The following is a 15,960-nucleotide window of genomic DNA, read 5'->3' as shown; positions in this document are numbered from 1 at the left end:
ATTCTGAGACTGCATCCTGTCTCACATGGATGATGCACACCATTCTGGCCATAAAAGGAAGTGCAGGAAATGAGCAGCATCCCCCACAATGCACCATAGTCAGGAAGAGAGGTGAGTAAAATGGCTGCCAGCAGCACATGGCAAACAAACAGAGAAAAAACCCTGACACCTGTACAACATGTGAACATGAAATACAGTTAGTGTAGTGACATTTATGCATCCTTTACAAGTAAGCCAAGAATTTGCCTCCTTTTTATTGTTCACATTATGATCTCGTAGTTTACACGGAAATAGTATATTACCAAGGGTAGCTCCCCTTTTGTATATGTGAATCTGCAACCTTCTTGTACTACATGTCTTAAAGGGACAGTAAACCTTAAAAATAATGTTATATAATTCTGCACATAGTGCAGAATTATATAACATTATTTAGGTGATATAGCCATTAAACGCCTTTAGCTAAAATACGGCGCTTTTACAGACCCGCTCTCTGCTCTCTGCTGAGCGTTTCTGTAATATTCAGTCAGCGCATCGGGCCAGCTGTATAGTCACAGCCCGGCCCGATCGTGCCATAGCACTAAGTGCAGCTCGCTCCTGTCACAGGAGCGAGCTGCACTTAGTCTTATGGCGCGGTCGGGCCGGGCTGTGACTATACAGCTGGCCCGATGCGCTGACTGAATATTACAGACCCGCTCAGCAGAGAGCAGAGAGCGGGTCTGTAAAAGCGCCGTATTTTACCTAATTAAACTGTAAAAAAGGCGTTTAGAGGGGGAACTTCCGGGCGGCGGCCATGATAGGACGCAAGACTGACTACCTCTTCAAATCTTAGTGCTCATCCACACACAATCCTCTCTCCATTACCCCTTCAAATAACAATTGTCACCTATTATCATACAGAACAGAAGGCGCTTGTGAAGGATACCAGTATTTTTGGATTTGGTGCTGTATTCAGCCTACCGGAGAACTTTTAAGGTTGCGGCCTATTACCCCCGGCAGAGCACTTGCCTCTGTCGTTACAGTGCAGTGTAAATCCCGCAAGACACTGCAGGACCTTTCTTAGCACTGAACTTCCAGGACTAAGTGTCTGCTAACATGGAGAGAATAACGGAGGAGAGAATGTTGACATTACTAGAAGAGCATTTTCGAAATCTCCAAAAGTTATGTACAAACCGCTTCGATGGGATTTATCAGAAGCGTGAGCGGCACAGGGGAAGCTATTGCGACCTGGGGGAATCTCCTACACCTCCCGCTGAACCTACTAAGGAAGGTGAGCGCTGTGAAGGGGCACATCCACAGACCATCGAAAGTCCCCACATACCTGTGGTTCATCCAACACCAGAGATGTCGACTACTTATTGCGGAGAGAGTGAGAGAAAGTTGACGGTGTCCCCATGGCCCACGCCGGTAGAAGTGAGGATGTCCGCTGTGGTCCTGATGTTTCCACCGCACTTGGATCAGAACGAGTCATCAGCTATGGGGGCTGAGTATCGCCCAGCTCTTTCAGCGGTGGAGGAGACCGGACACCTGATTGATGTTGGAAGTGTAAATAGCTGGCTGAAAGGTGAGAATGCCGCTGCGGTCACACTACAGCCTATACCTTCAGAGCCCCTTAGCCTGTTGCGCCTGCCGCAAGACTCTGACTATCCACAGGCCAGTGAAGCAATCGCCAACGTTGGGACCACGAATCCCCATTCTCACCACTTATCCTTAGAGAGCGCCCCACGGCATGTGAAACAAGGTGTGGACTAAGATGATGTATAAGGTCCCACGCTGCTCTCTCTGGTTTTGATGCAGGACACCTGGACAGACTGGTATTGTTGCACACATGCAGAACTTACTTTAAGGACTCATAGACATGGTTAATTGCCGCCTATATTATATTTGGGGTCACTTTAATAAGCTCTACGATGGTTGCTCCTATTGCGCAGCATTTCTTATTACTTTCTATTTTATTTCTCTCTGTATCGCTTGCAATAAGTAAGCTACGCATAAGTACTACTAACCCTGTCTGGATGTATGTTCCTTCTCCCCCTGGGCTTAATACGGGTTACATAATGAACATTAACAGACAGTACAATGCAATACCAGATTAACTTATAATGCAGGTATCATAATATATCCGTTAGAGGCTATGGCTATGCTTTCTACTGTCACCCGTGTGTACAAGTGTTTATAGATATGTAGCATCCACTTGCGTTGCTGTAAGACAATAATTGATATGTTAGCTTCAATTGCTCAGACTTTAATGTAAAGATTCTGCTCTACCTTATTGTGCCCACATACGGATTTCCCCTTGCAAGCCACCTATATGCCACAAAATAATTTATCTTACTATTAAGTGTTGGGAGTGATGTCTTGTAAGTTTCCAGGGCTGTGATGGGCGCTGTTATATTTTTACATATGTCCTATGACAGAGGTGTTTGGATGTAAGGGAGAGTAGGTTCATCTTCCTCCTTCAAAATCAGGGATATTACTTCACTTTGGTGATGTACGGAGGGAAGATATTTAGTCAGCATAGTACCCCTCCACCGTAAGTTTCTGCTTTTTTATATGTAGTTATGCTAGTTGAACTGGAAGTTCGTTTAGAACAAGGATTGTTTACCAGTATATTTATTCACATGTCCCCTATAATTGATTAATATCCCCATTTTCCTTTTTTCTTATACCTTTAATTTGACATGGCAGACATAGGAACATTTTACTTTGTTTTATTATTAAACTTTACGGTCCAAAAGTGACCTATCATTAATGTCCCCCTAGTGAGTTTCATGTTTTCATGGGTCCAAGAGTGGCCATTTGAAGTGTTGGGGGCACGTACCTATGCATTAAAACTATAAAATTAGGATCATTACCAGTGCTTAGAAGCTTTATATATGATGCAATTGGTTACATCTACATCTACAACAATATAAAAAAATTTAAAAAAAATAAAATCTGAGGTCTACATAGCGAGATCCAAAAGTGGTCTCTCCATCTTATTATACCTGCCCTTACTTCCAGATTTGTCTCCTTATTTAAGGTCCAAGAGTGACCTTTTCAGTTTGTTATGGGAGGTTAGCTCTTATTTAGGCACTGTGTTTTAATCTGACTATTAATATTATAATTTATTATATTGCAATTTTCTCTGTATGTTTATACTGCTTGTATGCCTATTTCTAGTACCTCAATAAAAAAAAAAAAAAAAATAAAAAAAAAAAAAGAAATAAATAAAAAAAGGCGTTTAATGGCTATATCACCTAAATAATGTTATATAATTCTGCACTATGTGCAGAATTATATAACATTATTTTTAAGGTTTACTGTCCCTTTAAAGGGACAGTATACACCAATGACCATATAACTGCATGTGACAGACATTACTATAAAGAATAATATGCACAGATACTGATATAAACATCCCCAGTTTAGCACTGTTGATGAGGTGGTCTGGGACACCCACTGAAAGGGGCTGGATAAACAAAAAAAGCAGACACTCCCCACCTCCGTCCTTTCCTGCATATGAAAAGACAGATTACACAAACAGCAGTCTGTAAACGCGCGTATACAGCTGACATTGTGGGGCTTGGTTAGGAGACTGAAAATCAGCACAATGTTCTTAAAAAATAAGCAAAACTATGAATTTTTATAAAAACACTCCCAGATGGGCTGTATAAATGCATCATCTACAAAACATTTATGCAAAGAATAATCTAGTGTACAATGTCCCTTTAACTGTTCATCTGCTAATAGTATAGCAAAATGTTGTTTTTTTTTTAATAATTTTACATATCTGATCATATTCAGTAAAGAACTCTGTAACAAAGGTGACTCCCTTAAAGTTTTTTTCTTGTATTGGGAAACCGTCCCTTGTTGTGTAATAAAACTTGACTCTCAATTATATCTACTTCCTTCTTCGCTTTATCTTTGACACAGTCAGAATGGCTCCCACTCCGAAGTCTTCCAATCAATATTTGACTTTGTTTGTTGCACTCATCTTAATCTGCACAGTTACGTTTTATCCCAATTAATTGTCCCCTTTGCTATGGATTATGGGACATGTGGCGGATGACACATTTACCCATGTTAAATTGTATTGCCTGTAATCAGTTTCCTATATAATATTATTTTAATCTTTTATACCCAGGCTGTTTTGATTAATGTAGTTCATAAAGAGCTTCCTTTCTGATGCTTCTCCTTACCAGATTAACATAAGATCGTCTATATATCGCCTATAAAATGATTAACAAATGGATTTTTCAGGTGGGAGAGTAACCCCTGTATTAATATACTATTACCCTTACCAACTAACTAATTAAGCCCTTTACTGCTGGGAATTTCAGAAGTGAGGTGCACACCTGCAATTAGCGGCCGCAAAAACTAATTGCAAAGCCATACACGTCTACTATTTCTGAACAGAGGGAATCCAGAAAAGCTTTTATAGCCATTTGTTTTATGACTGCAGTAGTTGTGTGAATTTTTTTTTCATTTGATCACATTTGGCAGTGAAATGGTGGAATGAAATATTCCAAAATGGGAATAGATTAATACCTTGGGTTATCTACTAAAAAAATATATATTTTTTAAAGGAAAATAAAAAAACAAGGGTTTATTTCTGTTTAAATGGAGTGATAGCAAAAATGCTAAAAAAATCTTCGTTTTTTTGGGGCAAGTTTTTCTTTGAAGTGCCCGGTAGGAGTGGACAACAAACCGAAGCTGAAACATCAGGTTAGTTTGCAGCAATATTAAATGTTCCTTTGATACATTTACAAATTTGATCTAAACAATGTGTGTGAAGGTAAGTGACCCCTAAGTTTGTGCTGCACATGCATTACGTTTGCAGAGAACCATGGGTACCACATAAAAAGGCTAGCATAGGAATTGAATTCAGAATTTGATGTGATCAACTACTGGAGGTGATTTGTGTCCTATTAATTTGCTTATATAAATTTGTTCTTTTTACTAAAATATTCATTATATATAACTTGTTTGAATATTGCCAATTGCCACAAAAAAATGTGGCTTTGGAGTACTTTGTAATAATATAATATATTTTAATTATTTTTATTTGCGCTTCGCCGCCATCTGTATCTATCTATATCCTTTTTAATCTCTTTATCTGTTTACCATTTATCTTTATTGCTCATCTTTGTCGCTCAAAGTTATAACTAACATCATCTTTTATGTTTCTACTTTTAACAGCTACAGCTTTGAACAACATTCCCTTGTAAGCATTTGTATATATACAAAATAAATGTTTCCTCTTGTAGTGGCTATAAGCAGTAACAATAAGAGTGAGACTTTGTTAAAAGATTGTTATTGTGTTTAATTAGGTCATGCTTTTTTGAATATCTACACATGCCTTTTAAAATTAAATTCCTTCTTTAAAAGGACAGTCAAGTCCAAAAACAACTTTCATGATTTAAATAGGGCATGCAATTTTAAACAACTTCCCAATTTACTTGTATCACCAATTTTGCTTTGTTCTCTTGGTATTCTTAGTTGAAAGCTAAAACTAGGAGGTTCATATGCTAATTTCTTAGACCTTGAAGACTGCCTCTAATCTGAATACATTTTGACCACTAGAGGGCATTAGTTCACATGTTTCATATAGATAACATTGAGCTCATGCACGTAAACTGACCTAGGACTGAGCACTGATTGGCTAAACTGCATGTCTGTCAAAAGAACTGAAATAAGGGGGCAGTCAGCAGAAGCTTAGATACAAGATAATTACAGAGGTAAAAAGTATATTAATATAACTGTGTTGGTTGTGCAAAACTGGGGAATGGGTAATAAAGGGATTATCTTTCTTTTTAAACAACAAAAATTCTGGTGTTGACTGTTCCTTTAAATCATATTGTTTAAATGTGTGGTCAACACAGGGTTAAAATCAAAGGGTGTGTTACCCATCAACCAATGATATTTTAGTGTTCCCTTTTAAAAATGTGAAGGCTGTAAAGACTTTAGTGTCTATGATTACGGCTGTTTAGCCGAAACGCATAAGACCTGTCTGTCACCCTGTTCCTGTTTTTTTTATATATATATATATATTTTATGTGCATTTTTTTTAAACTTGCAAAATAAACTCTGTGATTTTATATTACCGGATACAGGACGTCTCCCTTTTTTGCTATAAGCATAGTGTAGCCTGCGTATCACAACAGTGTAGCTATAGCATATTGAATATACAGATCGCCAGAGACTAACAAGTGACTACTTACCTTCCAGTCGCCAGGATATGCTGCCTGAGGGGGTTACTCTGAATACTGCACACTCCCATCGAATGTCTGTTATTAAAGAAATTAAAAATGTATTCTGGATTGTTCAGTTAATGTGAGTTAGCCACTAGCCCATCAACGTTATAGGGACACTGTACTGTAACAGATTCTCCCTTTTAATTTGTTCCCAACTAGCTGAAGTGCATTAAATGCTACACAAATAACTCCTTTATCTTTATTTTGTCATTTGAAGTGACTGATTTTTCCTGTCTAAACCACCAACTATAGTGAAAAAATCAGAAGCATCGTCTAGAGAAGAGCTATGTAAATGAGAGAAGTCAGCAGAAATCAAATGCCAAGTGGTAAGTTGAAAAGAGAGAGACCAGCCCATCCGAAAGGCTGTTTTCTGCAGCAGCTATGGCTACAATTAACTCTTATCAAGCGGATTGCAGCCCTAATATCCTAATTGAAAGTGACATAAAACTGTATGCCAATGTCGTCTTTGGCCCTGGCGGACCTTATATGTGAAACGTACCTCTTACTTGTAAATATGGGTGTGTCTGGTGACGTCCTTGTATCCCACCCTCTCAGCAGACTGTCATCTCCACCTGTTCATAAAGAAATGACTTTATGCCAACAGCTATTTGCAAATATTTTTTCGATCATTTCTATTCAAGAAGAAAAAAATGAACATATAAAAAAGCAGGTAAATCGGGAAAACGCAATACAAGGTCTATGCAGATATTCGTTTGTAAGCGCTTCCTACAGCTAATCAGCATTGTCAAGCAAGAGCCATACTATATATACATATAGATCTGCACTCAGTTATTAAAGGGACATCAAGATCACAATTAAAGAGACAGTGCACTGCAAATTGTTCTCCCCTTTAATATGTTTCCAATAATCCATTTCACTTGCTGGAGTGTATTAAATTGTAGGCTTGTGCATTCAGGTCCTGCATTAGTTAGTGCTATTTGCCACTTTTTCGGAGCCAGATTGATTCTTAACGTGGTGATCTTGCACCAGAATCTATTTGACTCATTAAAGAGCTGAATAGCGCTTAATTCTGCATTCAGAGAATGCACAAGCCTATTAAATTGTTTACAAATCAATCCTTTACCTTTCTTTTGTCATTTGAAATAGCAGATTGTGCCTGTGGAAACATTACAAGTACCGAAAGTTTAAATACCACAGTAGTGTTGAAAACACAAAGCAATATCTGTCTCTGTTCATTTTCTTGCAGTGCCTAGTCCATTCTGAATGGGTTAATTTTTAGGTAGGCATTTTAGTCAGGGGGACCAGTATGTCTGAATGGGGTCTATAAACTATAGCTTATAGTTACACTTTCTGGGGAACAAGATCCTACTGAGCATGTGCACAAGCTAACAGGGTATCGTTATACTATTTTGTGATTGGCTGATGTCTGTCACATGATACAGGGTGCCGGATATTAGGAGAAAAAATAAATTTGTCAAAAAAATAAAAAATAATATTGTCATTTTATTATGTAGTTGTTAATTATGTAATTCTTCTGCATTAAATGGTCCTTTAAGAAAGCTAGCAAATAGAATGACACTAGGATTATCTCAGAAAGCAGACATTAGCTAATCTGTCTCTAGGGTTGACCTTTGCCCTTTTTGATTTAGGGTCAGACATAGTAACCTCTACTGAATTTTTTTTTGCTGACTTAACTGACTTTTTTTGCTGACTTGACTTTGTAAAGAAATGTTATTTACTTATGTTGTAACCATATTTGGAAAAACCCTTGAATTTGTTAGCTAGCCAATCATGAACCGTAATTATCCTAGATAAGGAGATCAGGAATGCCCTATCTCCTGTGTATAAATACCTGGGTTGGGGACTGACCCCCCCCCCCCAGAGAAAACTTTGTATCCTTTCTCTCCTCACTGCAGTGTGTTTTCAATAAATTAACCCTCTTTAACCTGTCGTGGTCGGCTAAGTTTTTCAGTCCAGGGTGATTATCACCAACAGTAGTTATTGCAGAAAAGCTATGTAAACAAAAGAGATTAGAACATATCAACCTCCCAGTCGGGGTTATAGACACAGGGGTCGATTTATCTATCTGATGAACGCTGCTTGTTAAATATGGACTGCTGGTTCTCTTGTGAGAACCTGCAGTCTAAGGGGTGCGAAGAGTTTGATAAATCGACCCCTAAAATGTTAATTTAACAATTGTTCTCTCTAAATTATATTTGTGTTTACAGACAGAGATAAAATAGTGAAGCCTTTGTGTGTATAAAGAGTAATAAGATAATGAAATATGACCTCCCTGCAAGCTTGGAAAACATTTGATTGGGTTGAGGTTTCAAAGAGTGGAAATAGCCATTTCATTTACAAAATTAAACATAAATGATCGATTTCCCATATATTTTATAACCCTGAAGCTGGTAAAACAAGTTACTGAAAACACATTAAGGAGAAACCAATTTTACTTTGCAATGTCCCTTTAAACTTTCATGATTTAGATACAGCCTAAAAATAAAAAAAATATTAATATATATATATATATATATAAAATAACTCATTGTGTAGTTCATTAACAAATCTAGACAGGCCCAGAGGCTTGTTTTCCCACAGAAAACATCTGAATTACATTGTTTCCAATGCAGCAAAGGACTCTGGGTAAGATATGCAAATTAAGTACACAATGACACACCTTTTTACTTCAGTCTGCTTTTCAGCAGGTTCCCTTTACGCTAAAGTATTGCTGTCCACACAGCTTATAAACTTAGCTAGGGTTAGTGCAATGATTCATAACCATCCCAGGACAGACTGTTTCGTGGTTTTTGCCACTCATCAGCTGGGAGAAGGTAAGAATCACTGCTGGGTGAAGTTGATTCCAGGCAGAATACAACAACATTTTAAATTAGGGGGAGATAAAAGGCGAGTTTAAAATCCTCCACTGCCTGGAATCAACTTCACCGAGCAGTGATTCTAACCTTCTCCCAGCTGATGAGTGGAAAAAAACACGAAACAGTATGTCCTGATATGGTTATGAATCATTGCACTAACCCTAGCTAAGTTTATAAGCTGTGTGAACAGCGATACTTTGGCGTAAAGGGAACCTGCTGAAAAGCAGACTGAAGTAAAAAGGTGTGTCATTGTGTACTTAATTTGCATATCTTACCCAGAGTCCTTTGCTGCATTGGAAACAATGTAACTCAGAGGTTTTCTGTGGGAAAACAAGCCTCTGGGCCCGTCTAGATTTGTTAATGAACTACACAATGAGTTATTTTTTCTATATTTTGTGCGTAGTGGAGGATTTTAAACTACCCTTTTATCTCCCCCTAATTTAAAATGTTGTTTTATATATATATATATATATATATATATATATATATATATATATATATATATATATATATATATATATATACATATATATACACACATACACACACATACACATGTGTGTGATTATCAACATTATCTCTTTGTCCAGGAGGACCAGTCACTATATCCACACTTATGCCAACGATAACGCCTCATAATACAATTAGATTAGTATTAACACACACAACCTGATTCTACAGTCACAACAGTGCAGACCTGAGTATATAATGTCACAGTTCCAGTAATTGAAAGCTGCTATCCACGCTTCGTATTTGTGTCCTTCCCACTGAGAAATTACATCTATGGATGGAGCAGATTCATTTACCAGCAACAGGTTTAACCGTCCTTTCGAGTCACTGCAGACAATCTTGATTGGACAGCTGCTGTAGAGGCACAAAAACAAACTTGTGAAAAGTACAATAAGAACAGCTGATAGTCCTGCACAACCGCGCGACGGGCAACAGTCCTGCACAACCGCGCGACGGGCAACAGTCCTGCACAACCGCGCGACGGGCAACAGTCCTGCACAACCGTGTGACGGGCAACAGTCCTGCACAACCGCACATAGGGGCAACAGTCCTGCACACCAGCACGACGGGCAACAGTCCTGCACACCAGCACGACGGGCAACAGTCCTGCACACCAGCACGACGGGCAACAGTCCTGCACACCAGCACGACGGGCAACAGTCCTGCACACCAGCACGACGGGCAACAGTCCTGCACAACCGCATGACGGCCAACAGTCCTGCACAACCGCATGACGGCCAACAGTCCTGCACAACCGCACGACGGGCAATAGTCCTGCACCACAGCATGATGGGTAAAACTCAACAACCAGAAATAAGACTTCCTAAAAATGCCACAACACAAATAGGGCTCTCTCTTGCCAGTTGTTCTGATTATACACTAACTCACCTTTCTTTCAGTCCTGTGGACCAATCAAGAGACAGCGCAAGACAATCTTCTCCTAAGTCCACAGCAGAGAAAGGCTGAACCTCACAACTCTCCTACTGAAAGAAGCAGCAAACTGAAGTCATACGGGTTTCACTGTGTGTTGTCAATACTCAAGTCATACATGCATAGGACAGACATAAGAACCCCTGGACAGAGTATAAGGACCTTAACAGGTCTCAATTTAAAGGGGCGGCAAAGTCAAAATTAAGCGTCATGCAATTTCAAACATCTTTCCAATTTACTTCTGTTATCAAATTTGTTTTGAACTCTTAGAATGCTTTGTTGAAGAGCATATCTAGGTATCTAGGTAGGCTGATAGGAGCGTGCACATGTCTTTAGCATTCTATGGCAGCAGTTTTTGCTACTATGTATAAAATTGCTATAAACATTGTTGCAAACACTGCTGCCAGAAGGCTAAAGACGTGCACACTCCTGAGCTCACCTAGGATTACTCTTTAACAAATGATACTCACAGAACTAAGTACAACTGATAATACAAGTACATTGGAAATTCCATGTTCTATCCAATTCATGTAAGTTAAATTATGACTTTACAGTTAATGTAAATCAAGTAGACAACACGTGTGTATCTATTTTATGTGCTCCGTTTCCTGCCTTAATAATACTCTTATCACTAATAACTGAAACATGCATAGCATAGAGGTACATTGTTATTTTGTTTTCTGTCTTCCATACGTGGGTGTGTGCATACAAGATATTATTTAATGCAAGTAGAATAAAGGATATAGAACTTTTTAGCAGTTTTCGTTTTGTTGGAAGATATTATCATCAGTTATTTATAAAGAGCCAGCAGATTAAGCAGCGCTATACAATTAAATACATTACAGGAATGCTTTACAAACACAAACAAGTACAGTAGGGGCAAGAATCCAGTTATACAAAAGGAGAGGAATGCCCTGCCCTTGAGCACAATCAGTAGTAGTTCATTTTGAGGGATATGAAACCCACTTTTTTTCTTTCATGATTCAGATAGAGAATGCAATTTTAAGCAACTTTCTAATTTACTCCTATTATCAACTTTTCTTTGTTCTCTTGGTATCTTTATTTAAAAAGCAGGAATGTAAGCTTAGGAGCCAGCTCATTTTTGGTTCAGCACCCTGGGTAGCGCTTGCTGATTGTTTGGCTAAATGTAGCCGACTCCTAAGCTTACATTTCTGCTTTTCAAATACAGATACCAAGAGAACAGAGAAAAATTGATAATAGGAGTAAATTAGAAAGTTGCTTAAAATTGCCTGATCTATCTAAATCATGAAAGAAAAAGATTGGGTTTCACATCCCTTTAAATACAAAGTGGCCTACAGGCAAAGTGGCTCTCAAGCTTACAGTAGAGGGAATGGACACAGAAAGGAAGGGAGAAGTCTGATAGAAGGCAGGGTGAACTCTATCTGAATCACTAAAGAAAACAATTGTGTCCCTTTAAGGTGCCATAAAACATGTTGCTATTGCATTATCTTTTTATCATGCTTTTGTTGATTATGCACATCTACTGTATTTACTAGTCATTTCATTTATTTTGCTCCCTCTTCCTGTAATTTAAAGTGCCATAAAACATGTTGAGATCTGTGCATATCCTAAAAGGGCTAATTAAAGGGACACTGTAACCAAAATTTTTCTTTCGTGATTCAGATAGAGCATGAAATTTTAATCAACTTTCTAATTTACTCCTATTAGCAAATTTTCTTCATTCTCTTGGTATCTTTATTTGAAATGCAAGAATGTAAGTTTAAATGCCGGCCCATTTTTGGTGAACAACCTGGGTTGTCCTTGCTGATAGAAAAAAAAAGTACTGTCCAGAGTACTGAAACCAAAAAAAACTTAGATGCCTTCTTTTTCAAATAATGATAGCAAGAGAACAAAGAAAAATTGAAAATAGGAGTAAATTAGAAAGTTGCTTAAAATTGCATGCTCTTTCTGAATTACAAAAGAAAAATTTGGGTTCAGTGTCCCTTTAAGAAAAAAAAAGTTTGTATAAAAAATAAATAAAAAAAAAGCAAAATTAGTTACATAGCCATGTTGTCTGGAGTAGTCTGATCCACCCCCCCCCCTTATCAGTGTTTAGAATCAGAAACACAGGCATTGTATCTCACAGCAGCTTATTTGGTGGGAAGGATGGTGAGCTAGTGCTTGAAAATCTGGGAATCTGATGTAAGATTTGAAACTTGTAAACTGGTTTGTAAATCTGGGAATCTGATGTAATATTTGAGGCTTGTAAACTGTTTGGAAATCCAGGAATCTAATGCAATATTTGAGACTTGTAAACTGGTTTGTAAATCTGGGAATCTGATGTAATATTTGAGGCTTGTAAACTGTTTGGAAATCTGGGAATCTGATGCAATATTTGAGACTTGTAAACTGTTTGTAAATCTGGGGATCTAATGTAAAGATTTGAGGCTTGTTAACTGATTAGATAGATATAAAACATACATTATGAATTAACCCTTTGAGTGCTAATGACGGCTCTGAGCCGTCACAGAGTTTCCCACTCTGGTGTTAATGACGGCTCAGAACCGTCACTAGCACTCTCCCACCTTGAGGGAGATCTGGGGGCTCCCACCCGCTCCTACCCCGGCGATCGTGCCTGTACAGTGACAGGCATCGCCGGGGTTTCCCGTTTTGCGTGGTGACGTCACTCGCAATAACGTGATGACGTCACTGCACAACTTTATTTATACTTAAAAATGTTAAGTATAGGAAAAGGGGGCATGCTGCTTAGAAGCCTGTATCTCAGGCATCTAAGCAGCTACATACCCCCAAGACCCACCATTGGAAAGGTAATCACCTAACCTCCCCAACAGTGTAAGTATTGGGGGTCTATAAAAAAAATTTAAAAAAAAAAAGTTAAAAAATAAAAAATAAATAAAAAAACATTAAAAAAATTTAGCACCCAGGTGGGAAAGTGCTTAGCACTCAAAGGGTTAAAGTGATAGTAAACTCAATTTTTTTTCCTTTCACGATTCAGATAGAGCATGTGATTTTAAGCAACTTTCTAATTTACTCCTATTATCCTATTTTTCTTCCTTCTCTTGGTATCTTTATTTGAAAAAGTAGGAATGTAAGCATAGGAGTCGGCCCATTTTTGGTTCAGCACCCTAGTTAGCGCTTGCTGATTGGTGACTACATTTAGCCATCAATAAAGCAAGTGCAACCCAGGTACGGAACCAAAAATGGGACGGCTCTTAAGCTTTACATTCCTGCTTTTCAAATAACGACACCAAAAGAAGGAAGAAAAATTGATAATAGGAGTAAATTAGAAAGTTGCTTAAAATCAGATGCTCTATATGAATCATGAAAGTAAAATTTTGACTTTAGTGTCCCTTTGCCTGTTCACAAGTACCATGCATGCCTTGTGTATATTAGGAGTCTTCATGCAGTATTCTGCATATTGCACCTGAACAGTTGGAATGAGCGTTTTTGTCTAGGTCAGACATCATCAAACTTGGCCCTCCAGAGGTTTTGGAACTAAATTTCCCATGATGCTCAGTCAGCCTATCAGCTGGCTGAGCATCATGGGAAATATAGTTCCAAGATTGAGGATGTCTGGTTTAGGTATTAGCTTTGCTCTTCTCTAAGGGACTTCCAGCATCGCCCAGCAAACACGCTACAGATGGAGTTTATAAAGTAAAAAGTACAAGCTTATTAAATGTATTTGTTTTACTGTAATCTTTCACGCAGCTATTTCCTTGCTGTGTGCACAATCTCTGAAGATATATCTTCCTACAACATAAATCAAGTGATCAAACTGAAAATGTGGCTTGAGTAATGTTTATGAATTGCTTCTTTTATCACAAAATCTGGGGCAATTTATTTAAAGGGACATGAAACCCAGCATGTTTCGTTCATGATTCAGATAGAGAATACAGTTTTAAACAGCATTCCAATTTACTTCTAGTATTTAATTTGCTTCATTCTTCAGATATCCTTTGCTGAAGAAATAGCAATGCACATGGATGAGCCAATCACACGAGGCAACTATGTGCAGCCACCAATCAGCAGCTAATGAGCCTAAAAAGGATACCAAGAGAAAGACATAAATTTGATCATAGAAGTAAATTGGAAAGTTGGAAAAATTGTGTTTCATGTCTACTACTCGTCCAGACTAAGTGCTATTGCATTGTCTTTTTATTGTGTATTTGTTGATTATGCAAACATACTATATGTACTGGTCCTTTAAGGCATACAAAGAAAATTAACTTACTAACCAAATCTTAAAACAACTACAGCAATCACAAAAGTTGACAGAGTGTGTATTTAAAAAAATATATTTTTTATTTTTAAAGTATTAAAAAGTCCATAAAATGGTAACCAGCAAAACATCTTAGACATTTAATTAACTACTTCAGCAGTAGTACCTTACTTTCTCAGAGACACAAGCCAACTACTGCAAGAAAACCCAGCACAGCCTAGCACATTACTTAGCAGAAACCCCTGTTACTGACTTACCTTACTGCCTTGCAATCTGTACAGCTCCAGGAAACCCTTTGCATTCACAATTCCCAGTGTAGGATGTTCTGCGACTAGGAGATGGCACCTGTAGTGAAGACAAGGAGATATCGGTCTTCCACCAAACTGTGTTTTTATTTTGTTTTTTTGAGACATTTATTTCAAATTGAACAATTTTTTGGCACAAAATGAATTATTTAAAAAAAAGGTATAATTTTTTTTTATATTTCCTGACCAAAGGGAGATTTTTAAAATTACCAACTTCTATTTGATTGTGTTATAGCAGTCAATCATTGAATGCATAAAAAGAGTAAAAAATAAATAAAATGTTGACACCAGTTACAGTCAAGTTTCTTAGTCTGGGTAAAAAAAGCAGAGCAGGCACTACAAAAGGTGCATTTTAATAAAATCTTCAAAATTATTGATATACATTAAAGTGAAGGTAAAGTTTTACCTATCTATAAACTCTAATGAATTAGTCATAGTTAAAAAAAAATGCAATCGCTAACTTTTTTTTACAGAATGCATTATAAGTGTATGTAAAAATCAAGGTTTATATTACCCCACCGTTATGTTCCTTACTCCTCCCATCAGCTATTTCCTTATCTTGGAGAGAGTGACATATAGAGCGGTCCCACCCGCTCTATACGTGTCTCCAAAGCGAGTTCACAAGGATCCAATAAATTGCGCATGCGCATTGCGTCAACTACTCTCAGCAATGCGCATGCGGTGATCTACTATGTTTTTACAATGCGCTGGCATCATTCTCCGTGTTAATGCAAATCATTCATAATTGCAATAGGCATGCGCAAAACGGGAGCGTGCTTGTCTTACAAGCCCAAGAAATAATGTAAACGCATGCGCAGATCATCCAGGAGGCGGATGACGTAGGTTGACGGCCGCCTAACGGCCAGATTGTCAATTGGGTGCTGAAAAAACGTGACCTGCCATAAAAAAAAAAAAAAAAAAAAGACAGGTTGTATTTACGGATT

General features: G+C 37.9%; 1 protein-coding gene across 3 annotated transcripts in view; it reads right to left on the bottom strand.

Annotated features, from left to right (window-relative positions):
* Positions 1 to 15,960, bottom strand: part of DPH7 (diphthamide biosynthesis 7) — a 48,386-nt gene that overhangs the window by 20,565 nt on the left and 11,861 nt on the right. For 2 of the 3 annotated variants that reach the window (XM_053696057.1, XM_053696056.1), the window contains 5 exons: positions 14,969 to 15,056; positions 10,469 to 10,560; positions 9,768 to 9,934; positions 6,733 to 6,805; positions 6,201 to 6,266 (listed from right to left, as the gene is read on the bottom strand). In XM_053696057.1, coding sequence (XP_053552032.1) covers positions 6,201 to 6,266; positions 6,733 to 6,805; positions 9,768 to 9,934; positions 10,469 to 10,560; positions 14,969 to 15,056 — 486 coding nt within the window. The remainder of the gene's footprint in view (positions 1 to 6,200; positions 6,267 to 6,732; positions 6,806 to 9,767; positions 9,935 to 10,468; positions 10,561 to 14,968; positions 15,057 to 15,960) is intronic. The other variant, XM_053696058.1, reaches the window with a different exon arrangement.

The sequence above is a fragment of the Bombina bombina genome, chromosome 12, assembly GCF_027579735.1.
Source record: "Bombina bombina isolate aBomBom1 chromosome 12, aBomBom1.pri, whole genome shotgun sequence".
In the NCBI taxonomy this organism is placed as follows: domain Eukaryota; kingdom Metazoa; phylum Chordata; class Amphibia; order Anura; family Bombinatoridae; genus Bombina; species Bombina bombina.
The sequence above is the reverse complement of the archived record's forward strand: the minus strand, read 5'-3'. Positions and strand labels throughout refer to the sequence as shown.